The following is a 26,143-nucleotide window of genomic DNA, read 5'->3' as shown; positions in this document are numbered from 1 at the left end:
TCCATCAGCAGATGAATGGATAAGAAAGCTGTGGAACAAATACACAATGGAATATTACTCAGCTATTAAAAAGAATGCATTTGAATCAGTTCTAATGAGGTGGATGAAACTGGAGCCTATTATACAGAGTGAAGTAAGTCAGAAAGGAAAACACTAAGACAGTACAGTAACTCATATAGATGGAATTTAGAAAGATGGTAATGATGACCGTATATGTGAGGCAGCAGAAGAGACACAGATGTAAAGAACACACTTTTGGATGCTGTGGGACAAGGCAAGGGTGGGATGATTTTAGAGAAAAGCATTGAAACATGTATATTATCAAATGTGAAATGGATCGCCAGTCCAGTTTGACGCATGAGACAGGGTGCTCAGGGCTGGTGCACTGGGATGACCCTGAGGGATGGGATGGGGAGGGAGGTGGAGGGGGTTTCAGGATAGGGAACACATGTATACCCATGGCTGATTCATGTCAATGTATGGCAAAAACCACTATAATATTGTAAAGTAATTAGCCTCCAATTAAAATAAACAAATTTTTTTAAAAAAAGAATTTGCCTTTAATAGTGGTTTTCAAAATCTAAGTTGAGTTTAGGTAGTCTTTTGCATTCTCTCTCAGCTCTAATAATCCTCATATGACCCAAATGAAGCTTGTGAAGGTGGCAGAAGTGGAAAAGTATACATGTATCAATATTTGTGAGATTCTTAGATTAGCAGAGCCTGGGCTTCAGTAGTTGTGACTCCCAGGGTCTAGAACACAGGCTCAATAGTTGTGGCACACGGGCTTAGTTGCTCCGTGGCATGTGGGATCTTCCTGTATCAGGGATCAAACCTGTTTCTTGCATTGGTAGGCTGATTCTTTACCACGGAGCCACCAGGGAAGCCCCCTAATTGGATACTCTTGATTCATTCTATCAACCACTAAATAAACAGTTATTGACTGATTATCTACTATATACAAAGTGATTGGGATACACTGTTGAATGAGATATTGTCCTTGCCTTTGGAGAAGTATACAGATCAGTGGGGGAAAGCATTAGAGAATATATAAATAATTTTTAACAAAACTGTTGGGAGAAAATTTCCTGTAAGAATAAGGTATCTGAGATGAACTTGCAGGAATCTGGCAGATAGAAAAGGAGAGATCAGATAATTTGGGGATGGGGACAAATATGAAGATAATATACAGGGACACATGATATTCCAAGAAAAGTGTGCAGAGTGAAGACATTTGAGGACTTGAAAAAATGTCAATTTATCAAGGCAGCTTAAAATCTGGGCATGTTAGACAAAAGATATAAGGAGTCTAGATATTAAAGTTATATGCAGATGAATGTGCACAGCTTGACTCAAAACCACCACAAATACTAACATTCAAGAAATCATTCCCTTGTTTGTTGCCAGGAAAGAGAACTCTATGCCAGCAGGATGGCTGACAATCCAGGATGTGGCAATGAAGCACTAAGATTCCAACTCCTTTGCAAGTGAAGTCCCGTAATCTTTTAGGGTATCCTCCTTTTCCAGAAAGAACATTTTAATCAAAACAGAAGAAGATGGCATTAGATGAAGGCAGGGTTGCCTTCTCAGATAAGGAAAATATATCTGACCAAGAAAGCAACATACTTCATTACTTTCTAGAGTTTCAAGAGGGGATATTTGTTTTGGATTCTAGCCCTTCACTCCTGGTGTCTATTCCACCATAATCTTAAGTCCCAAGTCACCCTTCAAGATCAGCTCAAACCCATTCATATCCATGCCTAAAATGATCATGCTTTTCTCAAAACAACTTCTATATATACATCAAAAGAGCACTTATTAAATACGTGAATGCATAACTGTCCAGAGGGATCACATCTTCTAGCATGAAAGCAATTAAGAGTTATAGCAACAGCTATTGCTTTTCATCCCTTGCATGCAAACATGGTAGGCTCAAAGAACCAGGTCCACCAGCAGTCTTTATCATCTCTGTCCCCATCTTACCATCCAGGAAATCAATTTTTATGTAGAAAAACCTCAAATAAATAGAAGAAGGAAAATCTACTGTGTCTGACTACAATCATATAGTACATTCCAAAGTCTTCTGATTTCTATGGAATGAACAGATCAAATAAACAAAGAGCAATCAACAAATCCCTGTAACTCCTAAAAATTTCTTAGGAGATGTATGCTCTCTTATGGAGACAGTCAAGCAGTAAATGATGTGGAATACCAAATCAACAAAGGGAAATCCTCTGAGGAAGGCCATTTAATTTGATATATTGAATTCTGACTGAATTTCATGAACAGCATTTAATAAAACAAGCTTGCTAAGGCAACCAAAACAAACACCAAAGCACAAATGACACACAAGAATCAAAGAAAGAAAAATTGTAAGACATTTTGGGCTGGAAGAACCTTACAACCAGATCTAATTCAACTCTCTCATTTTTAACAGGTGAAAACAACATGCTCAAGATCACAAGGCTAGAGAACTTGTCTTGTGAACACCTACTGCTGATTAGGCTCAGTTTCATTCTGCTGGGTAGAATTAAAGCTCTGCATGGCCTGTACTTCCTCTTCCTCCTCATCCTCACTAGAGGCCTCTTCTGCAGCATGGTTAGATCTTGGGGGAGGAGCAGCGGCAGTGCCATCTGCCTTCTGGATTGATGGCTTCTGACAGATGTATTTAGGGTCTCTTCCAAGATTACAGATTTCTTCAAGTAACTGAAAGGCAAAGGAAGCAAGATTATTTATTAGTAATTAAGTAATGGGGAGATGACTAACATTTTTGGAGCACTTTCTATGTGCTATATACAGAAGTGCCAAAACATTTTTGTTGTTTGTTCAGTTGCCCAGTCATGTCCAACTTTTTGTGACCCCATGAACTGCAGCATGCCAGGCCTCCTGTCTCTCACCATCTCCTGAAGTTTGCCCAAATTCATGTCCATTGCATCGGTGATACCATCCAGCCAATTCATCCTGACGCCCTCTTCTCCTTCTAAAACACTTTAACTAAATATTATATACACTATTTCTGGCATGTAGCCATTAATTTCATCTTACAAGAAGGAAACTGGAAGTCCTATGAATTTAAATAACTTCTTCAGGATCACATGGCTGTTAAGTGATCGAATGACTGACCTGACTCCATGTTTTAACTCACCAACCACCAGTAACTCAAATACCAGTTTCAATAATCCTAAGAGACAACTGCTGCTAAGTTGCTTCAGTCGTGTCCGACTCTGTGCGACCCCATAGACGGCAGCCCACTAGGCTCCTCTGTCCCTGGGATTCTCCAGGCAAGAATACTGGAGTGGGTTGCCATTTCCTTCTCCAATGCATAGAAGTGAAAAGTGAAAGTGAAGTCGCTGAGTCGTGCCCGACTCTTAGCGACCCCATGGGCTGGAGCCTACCAGGCTCCTCCGTCTGTGAGATTTTCCAGGCAAGAGTACTGGAGTGGGGTGCCATTGCCTTCTCTGAAGAGAGACAACTAGTAAATGTGAAATAAAAAAAACCCCAAACAAAAACCTAAGCAAGAAAGATTAGAAAGGGTAATATGCTTTTACGAACAGAAGGTAAGCCTCAGCAACTTAATATCCTATAAAAGAAAGCAGTACTTAAGTGACTTTTTGGGGGGGGGGGGGGCAAAGGACCAACCCAAGGACTTGGAGGAAATGAGGCAGACATAATCCTTTTATAGGCACAGTCTAAGAATCCAAATGACCTCCAGTATGCCATGCCTTTTTCTAAAAACTCCCACTCCACTGCTCTCTCATGTCCATGGTCGTATCACTTCCCACCTTGATGATCGCAGTCGTTGCATCTGTTTTGAGGGTAGGCTGATGTCTCATGAGCTCATCTACAGCACTTCCTAGGTTGGAGGCAGTATCCCCTTAAAGCCAAAAATGGAACTGTTAGACTGTAGAAAATAGAGCTTGAACTATTTTTTTTTTGGGTGCCAATTTAAGGAGGAAAGGAGAAACTGAGTTGGTGGTTGCAATTTTCTAATGTCATGCTTTTTCAAATGAACTCATACCAACCTCTACAACCAAATCACTGGACAGGAGTCTAGTAAACACATTTAAAAGTAACCATGTATGCTACATTATACTCTAGTACTTTCTACTGTCAAGGTCTGAGTTAGTATTAAAGAGTGAAGAGAGAGTGAGAAAAGAAAGACGCATAAACCGTTAACCCTGACTGCCCTGATAAAGAATGATAATGGCTAAAAGGCTACAGTGGTGACAAAGCACATTTTGGAAAACTGGGTTCCTTCTGAAACTCTACCTTATTGCTATGCCTCAGTGATCTGGTCTCAAATACACTGAGAAGGAAATCTATTCATTTGTGACTATCTTAGGGACTTGGATATTAGAACAGAAGATTACCAGGGTCTCCTGTTGCTGAAGACTAGATGGTAGACCTGAAAATCTACTGCTGGTTTTCTAATATCTATTCCTCACCAGTGCTGTAACAGTACATTTAACAGTGAACTGCTGAGAAGTAAGGAAATATTATGAACACAGGTAAAGGATGAAATATTCTTTTCTACCTGCAATAGAATGCATGGTGATAATTCTCAATAAACACACACCTAGCCAGAGACATGAAGTGATATCAAGGAAGAAACAGTTTCCTTGCCAGTTGGTGACTTGGAAATCACCTCAATCTTGGCACAACAGCAAACCGATTATTTACTGTAAGGCAAATTCTCATGAATTACCTAGAGGATCAGAACTCCTCCTTCTCCGCATGGCTGGGAGGTAATCTGGAGACAGGAGAACTTTGAAGAGACGTTCAAAAGGCTGACACTGTACAAATGACTGCAGACCTCGGGCATTCAAGCAGAGTGCACTGAAAACATTTGGGAGGGAGCCAAGAACTTCACGGGTAGCGGGAACCTAGAGAGAAGATAAAGTGAGCTTGAAGACATTTCGAAGAGTTCAGGTAGACTTGTGAAAACTTTGGCCAGGAGTATTGCACAGAGAGATAAAAAGAATCTTGATGACCAGATCCCAATTTTCTTTTTAAAATACTTTTTATTTTATATTGGAGTATAGTTGATTAACAATGTTGTGAGTTTCAGGTGCACAGCAAAGTGATTCAGTTATACATACACATGTATCTATTCTTTATCAGATTTATTTTCCCATTTAGGTTGTTCCATAATATTGAGCCGATTTCCTTGTTATATAGTATATCCCTACTGGTTATCCATTTAAACTACAGCATTGTGTACATGTCATTCCCATACTCCCTAACTATCCCTTCCCCTCATCCTCCAATAGTTTCAATACTACATATAGAAGACAAGAGAGAATTTTCATGTCATAAGACTGCTTTTTGTGTGTGTGTATATTTTATGGAAAGGGGTTATGCACTGAGAATTCTTTACAGAGCAGCAGAAAGGACTCACGTCTTTGATAAGCAGTGCATGTAGCATGACGTCTGTCAATCCATTGTCCTGGAGTGAGGAAAGCAATGATGGTTCTTGAAATACAAACACAGTCACCACTTCAGTAGCTAAAAAGAGATGAGAAATATAAGAAACTGAGAGATTCTTCACAAATATTAAAAGCAAAACTCCAAAGGTTCAAACAAAACAAAGTAAGAGCACTACACATTAAAAAAAATCCCAGAACTCAATGTACAACATTTAAACACACATAATTAGTATGAAGTAAAAGTTCTTAATACTGCTCATCAGAGATTGATCACTATTAGGAATTTAGTGATTAATCTTTAAGATTTGTATGCAGCAATGTATAGGCATGACAATTATATATAGTTAGCAATACTGTATTGAGTAGTATAAATATGCTAAGAGAATAGATTTCAGATTCTCTCATCACATAAAAAAAGGAATCTATGTGAGGAGATAATGCTTAACTGTAGAAATCATTTCACTATGTACATCAAATTGTGTTGTACACCTTAAATATATAAAATTTAAGAAAAAATAAAAACTGAAATTTTAATTTTTACAAGAATGAGGTTAACTTCATTTTTCAATTGTAATACACATGATATAATCTCCTTTATCTTTCCCATTTCACTACAACTCATTCAATTTGAATGGCTGCATACCATTCCACTATATACATGTACCACCCTGTATACAAACCAGTCCATAGTGGGAAAAACTAATAAATTTAAAAATAAACTCTTTTTTCTATTGCTTAGGCAGGAAAAAAATGTATGATGGGGTTGTGAGTTTGCTGGGTTAAAGTGAATGTAAACTTACATATGAAAATGGACAAAGTATCTTCTAAAAAGCCCTTTCAGCAATTTAAAAATACCAGCAATTTTAAGAGTCCTTGGGTATTTTGACAATATTTAGAAATGTGCCCCAAGACTTCTATTAATGATTCCAGAATTCGGCAAAAACTCTATGCAAGAGGAAACAGTACAGCATTATTGCATTCATTAAAATGTAATCAAAAGAGAAGCTAGAAAAAATACTTAGTAACAAAAAAAGCAGAATTTAGTGAAACTACAAGCAAAAAACACAAATAATTAAAACCAATAACCAGTCTTCAGAAAGGACTGAAGAAAGTTTACAAACTTAAGGAAAATCTAATAAAGAAAAGAGTAATATGTATTAGCAATGAAAAAAGACTTAATTGGATTCACAACAAGTAAAATTTTAGAAACTATGTAAAGTGCATGATGAAATGCAGTGCTTTTATAAGATGTCATAAAAATTAACTCTCAAGAAATGATAGCAGATTAGATTACTACAAGAATTTCTAAAGTAAAAAATACTACCAGGTAACAGAAAGGAATCAAGCCAATCAAGCTGATTCTAGACATGTTATTAAATCTTTAGGAACAATTAAAACAAGGCTTTCTAACACATGAGATTTTTTTTAAAGTTTACTTTTAAAACTAAACAAGGAAGGTACATGCATATACAATATCCATAAGCTATGTATAAAACAAACTCGTAGATCTTTCTTTTAGATCTTAGGTGTCAGCAACCAGAGGATTTTCAGTTCAAGACAGTTCTCATCAAATGCTAATGAAATGGCAGATACATGACAATTACTGGGACCAAGAGTTGTGAATGGCCTTTGCTATTTCTGATGAGCTATATAAACTTATGGAAATAAGTCCTTTTTGGGGTTTCTATTGGTATATGAAAGCCTCTTCAATAGACATTCATTTGTACAAATTCCTTAGAATTTAGATTCTAAGGAGCTATTAAAATTAAGTATTCATAAACTAAAATTAATGTTCTATTATCAAGTCTGTTATCTTGAGGAGGTCTAACTGCAATCCTGCATCACAATGTTACTGTGCAACAGGGTCATTCTGAGGTCTAACTATAATGCTAAAAGTTGGCTTAAAGCTCAATATTCAGAAAACTAAGATCATGGCATCTGGTCCCATCACTTCATGGGAAATAGATGCGGAAACAGGGGAAGACTTTATTTTTTGGGGCTCCAAAATCACTGCAGATGGTGACTGCAGCCATGAAATTAAAAGACGCTTACTCCTTGGAAGGAAAGTTATGACCAACCTAGATAGCATATTCAAAAGCAGAGACATTACTTTGCCAACAAAGGTCCGTCTAGTCAAGGCTATGGTTTTTCCAGTGGTCATGTATGGATGTGAGAGTTGGATGTGAAGAAAGCTGAGCGCTGAAGAATTGATGCTTTTGAACTGTGGTGTTGGAGAAGACTCTTGAGAGTCCCTTGGACTGCAAGGAGATCCAACCAGTCCATCCTCAAGGAGATCAGTCCTGGGTGTTCACTGGAAGGACTGATGCTAAAGCTGAAACTCCAATACTTTGGCCACCTCATGCAAAGAGTTGACTCATTGGAAAAGACTCTGATGCTGGGAGGGATTGGGGGCAGGAGGAGAAGGGGACGACAGAGGATGAGATGGCTGGATGGCATCACAGACTTGATGGACGTGAGTTTGAGTGAACTCCAGGAGTTGGGTTGGATTTGCAAATTTCATCCCTCTCAAGTACAAGTTTATTTACAAGGAACCTGTGAGGTTGTTATGCTAATTCAAATGCCAGGGACGAATTAAGACTTTAAAGAAGGAATTCTGCTTTTATGCTTCCTGCATCATCCTGAGAGGGCTTACCTGCTCCGCACCCCTAACCACAAGAACAAGTATCTTCTTGCTGCTTCTTTTAAACTTCCCCTTTATAAATAAAGGCTTGTGCATTTGCTTTTCTGTTTGGGGGATTTCTCCCAGAGAGAGCCATCCTTCCCTGCCCCTTTACCTGGGACTTCTCCAACTGAGTAACAAATCTTTCTTTGATCATACCAAACTACTGTCAGGAGTTTTTCCATCTGAAACTAACCTTGGAAGGAGCTTCTCCATGTCAAAATGGAGTTGCTGTAACACAAGGGATCACTTCCTCAACCTGATTAAGAGGAGCAAAACATTCAACACAAAATCTTCTGCTAACCTCAAACTTTCTTTTAAAACAAACTTCAAACTTAATCGTGAAATACTGACAGAATGCTTTCCCCTGAGGTCAGGAACAAAAAGTAAAATAGAAAGCATAAAGATTATAAAAGTAAAATTATTCATAGATGATGACTTTATAGAATATCTTAAGAGATCAACAGTTATGAATTACTAATTTAGCAAAGTCACAGGATACAAAGTTAATATACAAAATCACTATATTGCTTTGGTGAGGGAGTTAAGTATCTGAGTCTGTAGTAGCCATAACTACTCCCTCCAGACACCCTGCAGTATTAAAATATGCATGCTACTGGTACCAGGAAGCATTCTCTATTTCTACACCTCCCACTAAATTCCTTTACAGTTTTAAGGGGAATTCTAGAAGCATATATATCTCGCTTATTGTCCTGAATATGTATGACACTCAATAAACGCATTAATAAATGAGGCTCTAACAATAGCAACACTCAAAGTAGTGCTGATGTCCAAATGCAAGGACATTTATTGCAAGTAACTAGAAAGTACCTACAGGTTCCAAAACTGAATTTTCTACAGTAAGAAACAATTTTCTATACTACAGCTTACAGGTTTGACATTCAGTTCTGAGAATGGAAAACATTCTGATTGGCCTTTTTAGACCAAAGTTAGGGGCTAAGAACCAGGGGCTTCCCTGGCGGCTCAGTGGCAAAGAATCCACTTGTGATGCAGGAGACACAGGTTTGATCCCTGTGTCTGGAATATCCCATAAAGGAGGGCATGGCAACCACTCCAGTATTCTTGCCTGGAGAATCCCATGGACAGAGGAGACTGGCGGGCTATAGTCCATAGGGTTGCAAAGAGTCAGACATGACTGAAGTGACGGAGCCCGCAAGGGCTAACCACTGAATAAAGACATGTTTCTTATTATACCTGCAGTGTTTAAGTGTAGCACAAAAAGCCAAGTATACAATAGTATTACTGACTGCAATACACTGAAAAAAAGGTTTCTGTAGTGTAATGGTTATCATGTTTGCCTGACATAATACATTGCAAATGGATAATTATTTGAAAAGAACTCTGATCTTTCTCTATTTCATCACCTACTAGAAAGATACAAAATCATACAGTGGACAAATATTCTTCAAGGATATAAAACACACACACAGAACACTGCCAGGTTATTCCAGCTTGGTATATACAAGTTCAACCCCAGTTACCTAGGAGAAAGAGTGATGGGCCATAGTATTCTGCATTGCTGATGATGTGTTTCAGGGAGGTAGGCAGAGAACCATCCATCACTAAGAGAAAAGCAAATATCAAGAAGAATATGATCAGTCCAGTAGTAGTTTGATGGGTGGAGACGATGGATCAATATATTACATACACCACACAGTGGTAAACGAAGTATTTTGATTCCTTAATTGTACCCACTTGTCTCCTCCTAATATTTTATTATTTATTCTTTGTCTATGCGATAACCTTTTAACAGTAGATCAAAGAATAAAAGAATACAGAGACGGAGAGACAGAGTGGGGTAGCAGACTGGAAGTGAACACATCTAGAAGCTGGAAAAGGAAAAAAATAGATCAATCACGATTAAAATAGTTGAACAATCCTTAGGTCTAGGAAAAGTAACACTAAAGGACTAAGCTAACACTAAAAGCTATTCAAAATGTCATGGCATTTTCCTACAAAGTATGAAAAGGACCAATCCTTGCGAGAGTCAAACACCCTTCTAGAAAATATCTAGAATCCAATACCATGTCGTATGCCATCTGAGAAAGCAGGGTCTTGAATGGCCTTCTTGAGGAAATTCAACATGGATTTGAGAAGTGCGGCTCGTTGTGGAATACACTGGACTCCTGGCAAGGGAGAAAGAGGATTATACTGGTTCACCATTATGTACAATGAGCAGGTACATAAAACAAATTTTTAGGAGATCCATATACACTATACCAATACTAGCAGACATTCGAAGTGAAATCTCTGGATGCTGGGAAGAACATTTACCTAAGCTTTAAAATGAGAAAAAATAAATCACCAAGGACCACACAAAATTATACTAGAAGTCTAAAGTATTAAGGAGAAAAATCACCAAGTAAAAAGATTAACTCTAATACTTGTTTCCCATTTTGAGTATTATCTGCCCTCAAACATGGATGTGTTGATAAAATAATCAGTACGTGAAGAGTTGAAAAATTATAAATACTATGAAATAAGTATTAATTATGAGAAAATGAACACCAGAATGCAAAGTAACAGTCATAGTCATAAGAAGCAAACCTCCAAATGTACTGCTTAAGCTCCCTCAAAGGACCATGCTTCACTAGCTTAGTATTTCAATCACTGTGATTGGTTGTGTCTCTTTATGTCTACACACCAGGACGAGGGCCAGGGCCAGAGGAGGTGCTACTGCTGCTGGAACCTGATGCCCTTAATTCAACATCCAGCCGGTGCTCCACAGAGATGGATGAGCTGGGACTACTTTCCATAGTCACATCTGTAACTGAAGTAAAAGTTATGATAAAGAAATCAGAATGAAACAGACCAGCATAAAAAGTTATTTGAGAACTTTTTTTTCTATACAGTAAAATGAATCAAAACGGAGAAGGATTAAAATACTGAAACCAAAATGAAAACACAATTGACCCTTAAACATCACGAAGGTTAGGGGCCCTGACCCTTCAAATAGTCGAAAATCTGCATGTAACTTTACAGTCAGTCCAACATACCTGAGGTTCCAAATCCGTGGAGTCAATCAACTGTAGACTGTATAAAATCTGTAGTACTATACAGACACTATATTCACTGAAAAAATCCACTTATAAGGGGACCCATGCAGTTCAAACCTGTTCTGTTCAAGGGTCAACTGTACCTTTCCACAAAGACTAGAAAGGTATTTAATATCACTAGTTATTCAAGATATGCAAATTAAAAATAGCCCTTACAAAAGAAGTCCTTCAATATTTCTCACCCATCAAATTTGGAAGGGAAAAAGGTGGTAAGTAAAATATGTAATTTCTGTACTACTGGTGGGTAGTAGGTAGAGCTTTTTTGGAGGGTGACTTAAATATAAGAAGCATAAAGACTGATATGGAAGGATGACTATGATACACTGAATGAACACTGCTAAGGTGAACAGTATGTTAATTCTCATCTTCTTGTTTTATAAAACTATATACTTGTGTCAACATACATTTGAATATGCATAAAAGACTGAAAAGAACTACACTAAAATAACTATGGTGGCTGGGAAGTGAGTTATCATTTCTACGTTATATATTTGAATAATTTTAATCAATCAAGTACAAGATACACAATTACTTCTTACAGCATATAAAATACAATAAAAAGCTCCATTAGTGATAAACCACTACTTACATTTTGAAATATTTTATTCCAATCTTTTAAATACATATACAGACATACAGGACATAAACTCATGGTTCTCTAACCGATTTTCAGTGAATATACAATTTTCTCTATAGGTACATCATAACACCAGAATTAGTTGTTAAAAATGTAGATTTCCTAGTCTTTACTTATGAACTTACTAAATTAAGCATTACACTAAATCTTTAGCAAGAACTTTAATTTTTTCTTATTCTTATGGTTTCTTAAGTTTGACAACCACTGATTTATTGTGAACAGAGTCTTTAAATCATCTTCTATACCACACCATTTTGGAGATGTCACATTTTAATCAACACCTGGGACCACATGACCATACCCATTACCTCAAATGCCAAGTTGCCCATTGCAGACTAGAGATAGAAATTGGGTAAAGGGCCCTCTAGGGACAGCAATGCACATAGTTAACTGTGTTTGGGGGGGAAAAAAAGGAATGAAAACTTATGGATATTTAGTGTCAAGAATGAAAACCATTATAAAAAATTTAATATCATTATTATTAGCATGGTTATAGATATATGTAAAGACATCCTGGGTCATGAAGACAAGATTAAATACTAAGAAAGCTGCTAGGATAGCTGTGAAACAATTTTTTATTTTGGGTACTATTATTAGAGCTATTCACTGGGGGAAGTTTTTAAAAAGGACATAATCTGATTTACCCCAAGATTAAGAACACTTGGGCTTCTTTCAGATTTTATGATTTAAAAGTTGTTCCCTACCCAACAACTTTTCTACCTCCCCCTCCTCAAAACAGCCAGATAATTTCACAGGGTCCCATTTTAGTGTCTATAGTCTCCTTATCTTTCTGTAATATATATTTAAACACCTGTGATATACGTATCAGGCACTACTGAAGATTATACCAGTGAACAAAACAGTATCGTGATCTCATGGAGCTTACACTTTAGTGGCAATAAGAAGATAATGAATCAGTAATGAACCAATACTAATAGTAATTATTAATTACCATCCATATCAGTTTCCATTTCTTCTCCTTCTTGTGCAGTACTGGGTCTCTGGATCTTTGGCTTGATCACAAAAGGGCATTCTTTTCGGCACAAATCAACTTCATGCTATAATCAAAGGGGAAACAGTAAGATAATCCTATATATATAAAAGAGATTAAAAAATTATAACAAAAGAGTGTCACAGGCAGATTACAGAAATGATTTCTAAAAACAAAAAAGGGATAACATGGCTCTTTATGGTTATTACATTAGTTTCTGGGCATAGCAATCACTATATCTAAGTATATGCAAAGTACTCCTCATATACCTCAAGTCTATAAATGAAGATAGAAAGTCCACTATGGGATTGAAAAGCTGCCATGTCCAGGTTGGTAATAAGGTCAACCACTCTGACAGCTCTGGTGACAAATGTTATCTGGTCCTGTTCATCGCCAAGAAACTTTATGACCTATTAAGGAAAGAAAAAAGTAAAACCAATCAAATGAAAGCTGTAATAATGTATTCTTTTGGAAACATGCAGTCTAGAGTCTCAGGGAGGCACCATGGTACAGCAGGAAAAAATATGTTTGATTTTTGGTGCTTGCCAAATGACAGCTCTATGACTTCCGAGATGCAACTGCCCGAAGTAATAGGGACATAAATTACCTTTCAGGATTAAATAAAATATTCAGGGAGAAAAGAGCTGGTACCTGGGGCCTAGCACATGGCAAAGCCTATCATGCTTAAGGTCATGAGGAGATGTGGCAATATCTTAATTAGTACCCAGGGCCTCCTATTATACCATGGTGGACTATGATCAATTCTTAATAATGGAAATAGCTGATCTTAAAAGTTGTTAATGAGCTAACCAGAAGGCCAAACTTGAGAAATCAAGTATAACATTTTCTGGGTAAGCTTTCTTATGCTAACTATCCTCACTTTGAACCACTTCAAACTTATAACTCTGTACCTTCTTTTAGTTGATTTCCCCTCCAAATGTACTTATTTTAAAAAAGTAAGTAGAGCACCTTCAATAAGGCTTCCATCATTCCACAGGAGACCAAGGCTTCGCCACCAGCATCGTAGCTGGCCAGATGGTATAAAAAAGAGAAGAGAGCAGTGGCAAACTGGTGAGGGTATGGATCCATGGAAGGGTCTACAAGGGAAGTTGAGAGAGGAAGAGAAAGAGCAAGTTCAGAATTTGGTGTTAAGTTGGCAGGATGTTAAACAAAGGCAGACAAAGCAAAGGGTAGGGTTCCTTTAGGTGCCCAGGATAATAAGCACAAAAACTTACCAATCATGGCCTGGATACAGTTTCGCACAAGTACAGGCAAAAATCCATGGTAGGAGGCAGTTCCAGTACAATCAATAATACTGCTGAGTTTGGGAGTTCTCTCTAAGTGGACAATTGATGTTAACGTTCGTAAAGAAGCAGCTTTAATCTCCTATGAAAACAGAAAGTAAAGTAGCTCAGCTGGTAAAGAATCCGCCTGCAATGCAGGAGACCTTGGTTCGATTCCTGGGTCAGGAAGATCCACTGGAGAAGGGATAGGCTACCCACTCCAGTATTCTTGGGATTTCCCTGGTGGCTCAGCTGGTAAAGAATCTAATAAATACTTACCATAAGCTGCTTATCTGTTATCTGAAGGACATCTACCAACTCTTCTATCAACCCATTATACAAGATACTGTTTGCTGACTCCTGCAAGGCATTGGAATACACTGCAAAAGGAGAAATAAACACTTTAGGCAAGAAGGCAGTGGTCAAGCCACTGCCCAATGACAGACCTTTCGGCATCTACTGGTTCTGGGGAAGGACTCCCTTCCCACCAGCATTGGAGGACAAAATCATTGAGTTTCAGAAGATTGGATCAAATATAGTTATAAGCCCCAAACACCCACCAAACCGATTCTCCTATTAATGGTATCAATTGTCTTGAGCAAGGATTTTCAGAAATTTAAGTATAAAAATAGAAGAATTAATTCTTTATAACATCACTACTTGATAACTCATATGTTTCTGTTTTACACTGGAAACTTACACAAGCTATAAAGAACAGAATTGATGGACTACTGCAGATGAAATCAGAAACTTGTATGACACTGTAGTAAAACTTGAGAGTACTTTATCAGTTTTTTCATTTAACCCTCAGATCAGCTTATAAAATACATATTGTTCCAACATAAAATCAGGAAAATGAGGCCGAAAGGATAAACAGGTGCCTAATAATCTACAAAGTCAGGGTGAAAGCCCAGGACTGACTCCGAAACCAGTGTGATTTCCACTATACCACTTTACAAGAAAAAGTAAAATGCACAGTATTATTTAATGAATTTCAAAATTACACTCTCAAAGAGAGGAAGATGAACTGGCAAGAGGAAAAATAGGGTCTAAGGGAAGATGATTATCTGAACACTCATAAAAAAACAAAACAAAAAACACCCACTAAACCTATGTGATGTGTGAATCATACATATCCTCTTTCTGATCCAACATTAAGGAGCTCAAGAATGATGAATACAGTGAACACTAGAAATGCTGGCAATTTGACTACAATTTAACTTGCCAGCTAGGTAACTACAATGAGCCCATAGCAACAAAGACAGATGAAGTTCAAAGGAAATCAAGTCTAAACTGCCTAACCAGGACCTGTTACATGTTATTTTCTTACCTAATATAGATATTGCATGTAGCCTGGCCTGAACAGCTTGCAATCGCTTCCTGTGATTAGAAAAGCCATGGGCCAGCCGTATGTGTGTAAATAACAGCATCTGTAGAGACATAAGACCTAAATTAGGAAACCAATGGAAAAGATGACTATACTTTCTGAGGGAGGGCTAAGTCTTACTCATTTGGCTCTTGACATTTGGCAAGAGTTCTGATTATTAATCAAATTAAATATCTGATCACCATTACAATGAGCAGAAAAAATATAACACAATGAAATGTTTTCTCCTTTGGTATCCAAGTGTTAAGCTACCACCTCTTAGATATTCATGGTGAATAAAGCTGCTTCTGTTTTCCTCAAACTGTATCAGGACCTAGGAAGCCAGTAAGTGTTGCCCTCATAAAACATGAGGAAACTAAGGCCCACAGAAGCTAATTTGAACATGGTGTGACTCCATTCTTTCTGCTATGCTATCTCTCCACTCCAGCACAATAGTCTGATTTATATGGATATTATTTAGATATTTATAAGACATATCATACCTGCTTATCCTTAGGAATGCTGTACATTTTGGTAAGAGACTCCATGATTTCAGAAGGGCTTTCTGAAATCTACATTAGGAAAAAAGATAGTTAGGAACAAAAAAGTGAACTAAATGTTAGAACTAACCAACAGTCAAATATTCCTCTTACCTTGTCAAGTTGCTCTATGTGAATATAATGTAGTGTGTTACTAGATGTCTGAAATTAGAAAGATAAGAGAGTTGTTAGGAGTCACTGTATACATTAGCTTCCCCATGCCATAGGACTGCCAAGAGCTATCTGAAAAACAAGATGTTACCCTACATAGAAGACTCAACTGCATGCTCTCAAAAATCAAAGTGTTCTTTAGAGCACCCTAAATGCTCATGTTATACATTCTCAGCAAAGCGTCTTTGAAACCAGATTAAAAATAATGTACATAGCCAGATACATTTCATATTCTTCCTTATCCCTTTTAAACTTTATTTAATACACACAGCCTTCTTATTCACAGCAAAGACTGAATCCATGAAAATGGGTTCTCTCTAAATATGCATGGAGAAGGCAATGGCAACCCACTCCAGTACTCTTGCCTGGAAAATCCCATGGACAGAGAAGTCTGGTAGGCTGCAGTCCATGGGGTCACTAAGAGTCGGACACAACTGAGCGACTGAGCATATATTTTAAGTAGAAGGAAAAAAAGATCTTATTTATTAGACCACTTCTAAACCAAAGTGAATTTTGCTATCTCCTCAAAAGAATATCCCCACTCCAGTATTCTTGCCTGGAAAATCCCATGGATGGAGGAGCCTAGTAGGCTGCAGTCCATGGGGTCGCTAGGAGTCGGACACGACTGAGCGACTTCACTCTCACACATTGGAGAAGGAAATGGCAACCCACTCCAGTGTTCTTGCCTGGAGAATCCCAAGGAAAGGGGAACCTGATGGGCTGCCGTCTATGGGGTCGCACAGAGTCGGACACGACTGAAGCGACTTAGCAGCAGTAGCAACAGCAAAATAATATATGAAATGACCAGATAATTGAAGCAGGGCCCTGTAAGCAATACACAGACTTCATGCAGGCTGGCTTGAGCAGAGAAAGTTGAACCAATCACTATCTAGACTATTATATTGGGTTGGCCAAAAAGTTTGTCTGGGTTTTTCCGAAAACCCGATGAACTTTTTGGCCAACCCAATACTAAATGGTGGAATTCTCAACTGAGACTGAGAAAAATATACCAGTCCTAACATTGCCTTATAAACAGAGTCCTGTCTTTTGACAGTTCGAACGTAAGTAAGATTCAAACCTATCTGCTGGGCAAACAATGAACACTTATTCCTGAGAAGCTGCTGGATATATTTATCTTGGGAGGGCAGCAATGTATCTCAACATCATTCTCTAATTTTACTGAGAAGTCCTAGAAAGTCAACCCCAGGTACAGATCATTGACTCTATTAGAACAAATGTGAATGAGACTCACCCTTTTCTCGATTTTGACCTCAGCCCCAGGGTCTGCATAGAATTCAAAGTGTAGTGTAGTGGCACTGGGTGGGTATTTCTGTGTAAAAAGCACATGAAAGAATCAGATACTATCTTCTCCTAAATCTTCCCTCAGTCTTAGCTACTTGTCCAACTCACTGTGACAGCAGAATCAGGAGTGTCATCAGCAGCTACAGTGCCTTCATTCCTTGTTTTAGCAAAGCTCAGATGTCTTATAACACAAAATCAGGACAGTGGAGCCCACAGCTCCAAAAGCTTTCATATTCCTTACTGATAGCTCAAGTTATCAGTTGTTCTTTCCTTCAAGAGATCAATTTTGACTGCAGCTATTCTCAAGAGGGAAGAGAGAGGCAAGCCTGTCCCAATAATGAATAAAAATTCAAGGGTGAAGGACAAATACAAGGGTCTAGGTACTAGTTCGAGAATAGAAAAGAACACCTTATGGCAATCTTAGTTAATATCATCACCTTTTGAAATATTTTATTCAAACTATGCCTCATGGGCATACCTTTGTAATTCTTTAAATGCATTTTCCCGTAACATCCTATATCATTTCTCATGATATCAAATTGCTTTTCTGCACAGGCAGATACCAAGTCAATATAAACCAGACCCTGACAACAAATGCTCCTTAACTCTAGAAAAGCAACATGACAAATAAGACTGCAACAGCATGCCCATTAAAGTGTGTCTCTGAAAGAAACCAGTAGCAGTGGTTGCCTCTGGGGGTAGAGAATTATTATATACACCTTTGTATTCTTAGAATTTTTAAAACATGTACTACTTTCTTTTAAAGTACACAAAATTTTCAAAGTCACATGATATGCCAAATATCAATAAATAAAAGGGTGGATGATTTCTTAATATAAGTCAAGACCAACATTGTTAACAGACACCATACAAACCTAGTAGAGTGTATCATACTGTTTTGCTCAAGTGGCCAAGAACAAGCTTGATATACATAAGGAGCCTCAGAATTAATCACCTAAACTTTAAGATGAAAAATAATTTTCTTAGAATTCCAAACTGAATACCCTTTAAGATTTACACAGCTTTAATTATTAAAACAGATAACACTCATCTCCCATATTACCTAATATTCACTAATATAAATAAAGCATACCATATAAGGTGGAAAAGTTATTTGTTCTATTTATAGTTTTCTGTGACCAGAAAAAGAACCATTCTCCTGGGGGGGGGGGGAAGGCTTGCTAAGATAATTACACTAAATTTCATTGCATCCATTTGTCCTATACATAACAGACTAATAAAAGAAGCAGTATATGTGTTGGAAAATATAGCTGCTTCTTGACATGGATTTGTGTTATAATAATTCAATTGTGCTTTGTGGTTCTATAGCAACGTATCAGAGCAGGGGAGGATGCTTGAGTTCATAATTTAAACATAGCTTAAAGTATGAGCAGGACAGGCATGAGGGGGAAACACGGAAAGTACACAAAACATTCCAAGTTCTCAATAACCAAAATGGCAGACCTGTTCTCCAAGCAGTTATTCTTACAGTCATGCCAGACTACCCAGAGTTCTGACAGTTCCAGTGAGAGAATGAAAGGAAGTGTAATTTCTGGGATTTTTCACCACTTTCAAGATGACTCAACAAAAGCAGTTTCTTATTCAAGAGATCGTAGGATCATATACTGTGTTTCTGAGATTTTCAGCAACCACCAGCACAATAAGGACCCAAGCACTTCTAGAAAAGGTAGCTATGTCTCAACTGATCTCAGCTTCCTCAAAATCCTGATGTGAAGTAACAACTTTAAATGCCATATATTAACTGTAAAGTAAGGCTCAAAAAGAGATCACACAAGTTGTCAAAAGATACTCAAATGTCAGTTACTTACCATCATATGCAAGTCTCTGCAACATTCTGCTAGTCCAAAGCCATTCTCCTTACCACCCCAGCTCTTGGAAAAGGAAAAAAGACAGTATTAAAACAGTGGCTCAGAGGATAAAGCATCTGCTTGCAATGCAGGAGACCCGGGTTCGATCCCTGGGTTGGGAAGATCCCCTGGAGAAGGAAATGGCAACCCACTCCAGTATTCTTGCCTGGAGAATCCCATGGACAGAGGAGCCTGGTGGGCTACAGTCCACGGGGTCGCAAAGAGTCGGACATGACTGAGTGACTTCACTTTCACTTAAGGTAGCTTTGTGTATAAAGTATTTAAAGAGTATGTGGCTGCTTGGAACACAGCATTGAAAAGACATCCAACGTTATAATCAAACAAAAAGAGGGAGCAAATAGAAGCAAGAACTTAAGACTCAAGGTAAGATGGTCTGCCTAAAGGTGATTTCTCCAAAGAGATCAATTTCATTGTTCTTTGAGGATGCAACTGGGAAGAATATAAGAAGCTCTTGCAAGTAAATGCATTTGATATGCCTGCAGTCATGCTTGCTGAAAGGTCAGTCTTGACCCATTGGATCTTAAGTACTATACCATCTTTTCCATGCTCAGCCTGATCACCTCTCTCATAGGGTGAAACCACATGCTCTTCAGTTCCTGACTTTTTGACATGAGCCAAAGTGCAAAGTAGAAGATCCTCCATTCTTAATATTATTGTACTCTGCCATTATGTCTAAAAAATTAATCAACAAGTACTAGCCCCTAAGTAATGCGGGAGAATGGCTCAACTGTACAATATTATTGAGTACCAAACAGAAAAAAAAAGCCCAGCCATAAAATTTTGCGTAAAAATTAGCCTACATTTTTCAACAGCATTTGAGATATCTATCATTTTTGCCTAATTCGAAATTCTCCCAGGGGTGCAGGTGGGCATTTGTTGAAAACATTGAAGACTAAGTAGATACAGTTGGGGTAATTAATAGACAAATGGAAAAGCTTGGAAAGAAAGGCTGAGGAGTGTAATGTTTTGGGGAATATGGGCTTTGAAAACTCCCACACACTCCTGAAAATCTAGAAGGCCACATGTGTGCCCAAGGTTGGGCACATTCTTGGAAAAGAACTGAAAAAGCACTAAGTTCCCATATCTCTAGCTGACATGAGGCTCTATGCAAGGGAAGGCTAAGCCAGAGTTGTAAACTTTCTGGTTCAGTTCATTTCAGTTGCTCAGTCGTGTCTGACTCTGTGACCCGACGGACTGCAGCACGCCAGGCCTCCCTGTCCATCACCAACTCCCGGAGTTCACTCAAACTCATGTCCATTGAGTCAGTGATGCCATCCAACCATCTCGTCCTCTGTCGTCCCCTTCTCCTCCCACCTTCAATCTTTCCCAGCATCGGGGTCTTTTCCAATGAGGCAGTTCTTTGCATCATATTGGAGCTTCAGCTTCAAGATCAGTCCTTCCAATGAACACCCAGGACTGATCTCCTTTAGTACGGACTGGTTGGACCTCCTTGCAGTCCAAGGGACTCTCAAGAGTCTTCTCCAACACCACAGTTCAAAAGCATCAATTCTTCAGTGTTCAGCTTTCTTTAGTCAAATTCTCACATCCATACATGACCACTGAAAAAACCATAGCCTTGACTAGATGGATCTTTGTTGACAAAGTAATGTCTCTGCTTTTTAATATGCTGTCTAGGTTGGGCGTAACTTTCCTTCTTTTAATTTCAAGGCTGCACTCACCATCTGCAGTGACTTTGGAGCCCAGAAAAATGAAGTCTGACACTGTTTCCACTGTTTCCCCATCTATTTGCCATGAAGTGATGGGACCGCATGCCATGACCTTCGTTTTCTGAATGTTGAGCTTTAAGCCAAATTTTTCACTCTCATCAAGAGGCTCTTTAGTTCTTCTTCACTTTCTGCCATAAGGGTGGTGTCATCTGCATATCTGAGGTTATTGATATTTCTCCTGGCAATCTTGATTCCAGCTTATGCTTCATCCAGCCCAGCATTTCTCATTATGTACTTGGCATATAAGTTAAATAAGCCGGGTGACAATATACAGCCTTGATATACTCCTTCCCAATTTGGAACCAGTTTGTTGTTCCATGTCCAGTTCTAAGTGTTGCTTCCTGACCTGCATACAGATTTCTCAAGAGGCAGGTCAGGTGGTCTGGTATTCCCATCTCTTTCAGAATTTTCCACAGTTTGTTTTGGTCCACACAGTCAAAGGCTTTGGCATAGTCAATAAAGCAGAAATAGATGTTTTCTTGGAACTCTCTTGCTTTTTCAATGATCCAATGCATGTTGGCAAATTTGATCTCTGGTTCCTCTGCCTTTTCTAAATCTAGCTTGAACATCTGGAAGTTCACGGTTCACGTACTGGTGAAGCCTGGCTTGGAGAATTTTGAGCATTACTTTACTAGCGTGTGAGGTGAGTGCAATTGTGTAGTAGTTTGAGCATTCTTTGGCATTGCCTTTCTTTGGGATTGGAATGAAAACTGCCCTTTTCCAGTCTTGTGGCCACTGCTGAGTTTTCCAAATTTGCTGGCATATTGAGTGTAGCACTTTAAAACAGCATCTCTTTTTAGGATTTGAAAGAGCTCAACTGGAATTCCATCACCTCCACTAGCTTTGTTCATAATGATGCTTCCTAAGCCCACTTGACTTTGCCTTCCAGGATGTCTGGCTCTAGGTGAGTGATCACACCATCGTGGTTACCTGTGTGATTAAGATCTTTTTATATAATTCTTCTGTGTATTCTGGCCACCTCTTCTTAACATTTTCTGCTTCAGTTAGGTCCATACCATTTCTGTCCTTTATTGTGCCCATCTTTGCATGAAATGTTCCCTCGGTATCTCTAATTTTCTTGAAGAGATCTCTAGTCTTTCCCATTCTATTGTTTTCCTCTACTTCCATGCACTGATCACTGAGGGAGGCTTTCTTATCTCTCCTTGCTATTCTTTGGAACTCTGCATTCAAATGGTTTTCTCCTTTGCCTTTAGCTTCTCTTTTCAGCTATTTGTAAGGCCTCCTCAGATAACGATTTTGCCTTTCTGCATTTCTTTTTCTTGGGGATGGTCTTGATCACTGCCTCCTGTACAATATCACAAAACTCCATTCATAGTTCTTCAGGCACTCTATCAGATCTAATCCCTTGAATCTATTTGTCACTTACACTGTATAATCATCAGGGATTTGATTTAGCTCATACCTGAATGGTGTAGAGGTTTTCCCTATTTTCTTCAATTTAAGTCTGAATTTGGCAATAAGGAGTTCATGATCTGACCCACAGTCAGCTCTGGGTCTTGTTTTCGCTGACTGTATAGAGCTTCTCCATCTTTGGCTGCAAAGAATATAATCAATCTGATTTCAGTATTGATCATCTGGTGATATCCATGTGTAGAGTCTTCTCTTATGCTGTTGGAAGAGGGTGTTTGCTATGACCAGTGTGTTCTCTTGGCAAAACTGTTAGTCTCTGCCCTGCTTCACTTTGTACTCTAAGACCAAATTTGCTTGTTACTCTAGGGATCTCTTGACTTCCTACTTTTGCATTCCAGTCCCCTATAATGAAAATGACATCTTTTTGGGGTGTTAGTTCTAGAAGGTCTTGTAGGTCTTCATAGAACTGTTCAACTGCAGCTTCTTCAGCATTACTGTTTGGGGTATAAACTTGGATTACTGTGGTATTGAATGGTCTGCCTTGGAAACGACCAGAGATCATTCTGTCATTTTTGAGACTGCATCCAAGTGCTGCATTTCATACTCTTTTGTTGACTATGAGGGCTACTCCATTTCTTCTAAGGGATTCTTAACTTTCTGGGTAAGTATTGAAGATAGTGAGCATTGACATAGAAGATACCAATATGTACACAGAACTCACCAGCAAAGACAGAGATAATTCAGTTCCAGGAATAAAGCAAATCACTAGCTGACCACTAAGGTAACAGAGACTTCAATGACCACATAAAACAAAATTCAGAAACCAGTTCAGAAAAGTCTAAATAAAAAACAACAAATCTTAACAACAAACCCCGGGGAAGGGGAAGGGTGAGAGTCTGATTTCCAGAGTTGCTATGTTATAATATTCAAAATGTCCACTGTAGCAACATAAGGAGTGGCCTCAGCAAGGTAGCGCAATAAGATGTCTCTCACTGTGCTCCATCCCTCACCCCCGCAATAACTTGGCACCCATTCATAGAGAAAAGTACCTTTATGGGAGCTGTGGAATCCAACCCCACATGCAAAGGGACCTGGGAGAAGTCTCACCCGGCAGTTTGTTGGATAACAGGACCCAAGCTGTGGACCCTGCAGTGGTCTGTGAATCGGTTGCAGCCACTCTCAGCAGGTGTTTGAGAGCTCCAGGAAAACACTATCTTAAACAATCACCCATGAATGATAAAAGTTAAAGGACAAGAGTTTTTTAAAAAACATAATTAAAAAAAATTTTTAATTCTAAAATAATTTGTTAATGAATACACAATATAAAAAGAGGTAAACTGTGACATCAAAATCATAAAATCAAAGGGGAGTAAAAGTGTTAAGTTTTTCATATGCAATCAAAGTTAAGTTGCTATTATATCTATGTTTTATGTAAGATTCATGGTAACCACAAAGCAAAACTTAGATAAACAAAACAGGAATAGAAGGGAACTGAAGAATATGAAAAACCATTATTGACAAAGACAGCAAAAGAAAGGAGCAAGGGAAACACAAAACAATCAAAAAAGAACTTATAAGATGGCATAACTAAGTCCCTACCTATTATTAATAATAATTACTCCAAATGTAGATGAATTCATTTTTCCGATCAAAAGGCATAAAGTAGTTGGGTGGGAAAAAAAAAAACCAAGACCCAACTACATGCTACCTACAAGAAACTCACTTCAGCTTTAAAGACACACATAGGCTCAAAGTGCAGGAAAAGAAAGTTATTTTACATAAGTGGAAACCAAAAGAGCAGGGATAGCTACCCATATCCTACAAAATAGGCTTTGACTCAAAACCTGTAATGGGAAACAATTAAGGTCACTACAAAATGATAAAGGGGTCAATTCAAAGAAGATATAACAACTGTAAATTATACGGACACAACATTGGAACAAATTAAATGTATAAGTAAATGCTAACAGGTAAGAGGGCTTCCCAGGTGGCTCAGTGGGTAAAGAATCCACCTGCTATGCAGGAGATGCAGGTTTGATCCTTGGGTTGGGAAGATCCCCTGTATCAGTTAGAACCCACTCCAGTATTCTTGTAAAATCCCACAGGCAGAGGAGACTGGCAGGCTACAGTCCACAGGGTCACAAAGAGTTGGGCATGACTAAAGTGACTGAGCACACATACAATAGATATGAAGGGAGATATGAGATGGTTAGATGGCATCACTGATTCAATGTACATGAAACTGAGCAAACTCCAGGAGATAGTGAAGGACAGGGTAGCCTGGCATGCTGTAGCCCATGGGGTTGCAAAGAGTCAGACATGACTTAGTGACTGAACAACAAATGAAGGGAGAAAGAGAGAACAATACAATAATAGCAGGAGATGTCAGCATCTCACTTTCAACAACAGATAGACTGTATTGAGAGAAAAATCAAGAAGGAAACATTGGATTTGAACTATACTTAACTCCTTTAAAAATAAGCTGGGATTCCCTGGTGGCTCAGATGGTAAAGCATCTGCCTGCAATGCAGAAGACCTGGGTTTGATCCCTGGTCAGGAAGATCCCCTGGAGAAGAAGTTCCATGGATGGAGGAGCCTGGTGGGCTACAGTCCATGGGGTCGCAAAAAGTCAGACATGAATGAATGACTTCACTTACTTACTTAGACCAATGGACCTTGTAGGCATATGTATAACATTTTATTCAACAGCAGAATACACTCTTCTCAAACCCACATGGAACATTCTCCTAGAGAGGTTATATGATAGGTCACAAAACAAGTCTTAGCAAATTTAAGACTGAAACCATACCAAATATTTTTCTAGACCCTAACAGTATGAAATTGGAAATCAGTTACAGAAAGAAAACTGGAAACATTCACAAAAATCTGGAAATTAAACAATACACTCCTGAACAACCAAAGGGTCAAAGGAAGAAATCAAAAGGGAAATTAAAAATATCTTGAGACAAACAGAAACACAAAATATCACAATGAATATGATGCACCAAAAGTACTTCAAGAGGGAAGTTTATAGGAAATAAATGCCTACATTAAGAAATAAGAAATATCTCAAACAACCTAATTTTATACCTCAACTTGAAAAAGAAGAATGAACTAAGTCCAGAGTTAGTAGAAGAAAGGAACAAAGATCAGAGTAGACATAAATGAAATAGAGACTAGGAAAACCACAGAAAAGATTAATGAAAGTAAGAACTTTAAAAAACTACTCAACAAAATAGTTTCAAAACTTTAGCTAGACTGAAGAAAAAGGCTGAAGACTCAAATAAATAAAATCAGAAACAAAAGAAGAGACATTACAACTGATACCACAGATACAAACTACCAGGAAATCAAATTTAACAGCACATTAAAAGTTCAATATTCTTTCATAATAAAAACCCAAAAATGGGGTATAGTGAGAACATACCTAAACACGATAAAGGGCACATATGACAAGCCCACAGTTAACAGTATACTCAATGATGAAGGGCTGAAACTTTTCCTTCTAAGATCAGGAACAAGACAAGGTGTCCATTCTAACCATTCACAGTAGTGGAACACAGTACTGGAAATTCAGCACAATATTGTAAATTCTAGCCAGAGCAATTAAGCAAGAAAAAAAAGAATACCATTCAAAAAGGAAGAAGTAAAGCTGTTTTCACTTGCAAATGATATACAGAAAATCCC

General features: G+C 38.2%; 1 protein-coding gene across 25 annotated transcripts in view; it reads right to left on the bottom strand.

Moving 5' to 3' along the window:
* Nucleotides 1–26,143, bottom strand: part of HUWE1 (HECT, UBA and WWE domain containing E3 ubiquitin protein ligase 1) — a 157,410-nt gene that overhangs the window by 71,454 nt on the left and 59,813 nt on the right. For 23 of the 25 annotated variants that reach the window (XM_025276922.2, XM_025276919.2, XM_025276925.2 and 20 more), the window contains 17 exons: nucleotides 19,299–19,361; nucleotides 17,420–17,497; nucleotides 16,111–16,158; nucleotides 15,961–16,029; nucleotides 15,422–15,521; nucleotides 14,371–14,492; nucleotides 14,044–14,194; nucleotides 13,778–13,905; nucleotides 13,078–13,218; nucleotides 12,770–12,875; nucleotides 10,769–10,894; nucleotides 10,149–10,250; nucleotides 9,606–9,686; nucleotides 5,396–5,502; nucleotides 4,703–4,880; nucleotides 3,780–3,871; nucleotides 2,492–2,703 (listed from right to left, as the gene is read on the bottom strand). In XM_025276922.2, the coding sequence (XP_025132707.1) occupies nucleotides 2,492–2,703; nucleotides 3,780–3,871; nucleotides 4,703–4,880; nucleotides 5,396–5,502; nucleotides 9,606–9,686; nucleotides 10,149–10,250; nucleotides 10,769–10,894; nucleotides 12,770–12,875; nucleotides 13,078–13,218; nucleotides 13,778–13,905; nucleotides 14,044–14,194; nucleotides 14,371–14,492; nucleotides 15,422–15,521; nucleotides 15,961–16,029; nucleotides 16,111–16,158; nucleotides 17,420–17,497; nucleotides 19,299–19,361 (1,904 nt within the window). The remainder of the gene's footprint in view (nucleotides 1–2,491; nucleotides 2,704–3,779; nucleotides 3,872–4,702; nucleotides 4,881–5,395; nucleotides 5,503–9,605; nucleotides 9,687–10,148; nucleotides 10,251–10,768; nucleotides 10,895–12,769; nucleotides 12,876–13,077; nucleotides 13,219–13,777; nucleotides 13,906–14,043; nucleotides 14,195–14,370; nucleotides 14,493–15,421; nucleotides 15,522–15,960; nucleotides 16,030–16,110; nucleotides 16,159–17,419; nucleotides 17,498–19,298; nucleotides 19,362–26,143) is intronic. The other 2 variants (XM_044936859.1, XM_044936851.1) reach the window with 1 other exon arrangement.

Source organism: Bubalus bubalis, chromosome X (assembly GCF_019923935.1).
Source record: "Bubalus bubalis isolate 160015118507 breed Murrah chromosome X, NDDB_SH_1, whole genome shotgun sequence".
NCBI classification, from domain to species: Eukaryota; Metazoa; Chordata; class Mammalia; order Artiodactyla; family Bovidae; genus Bubalus; species Bubalus bubalis.
The sequence above is the reverse complement of the archived record's forward strand: the minus strand, read 5'-3'. Positions and strand labels throughout refer to the sequence as shown.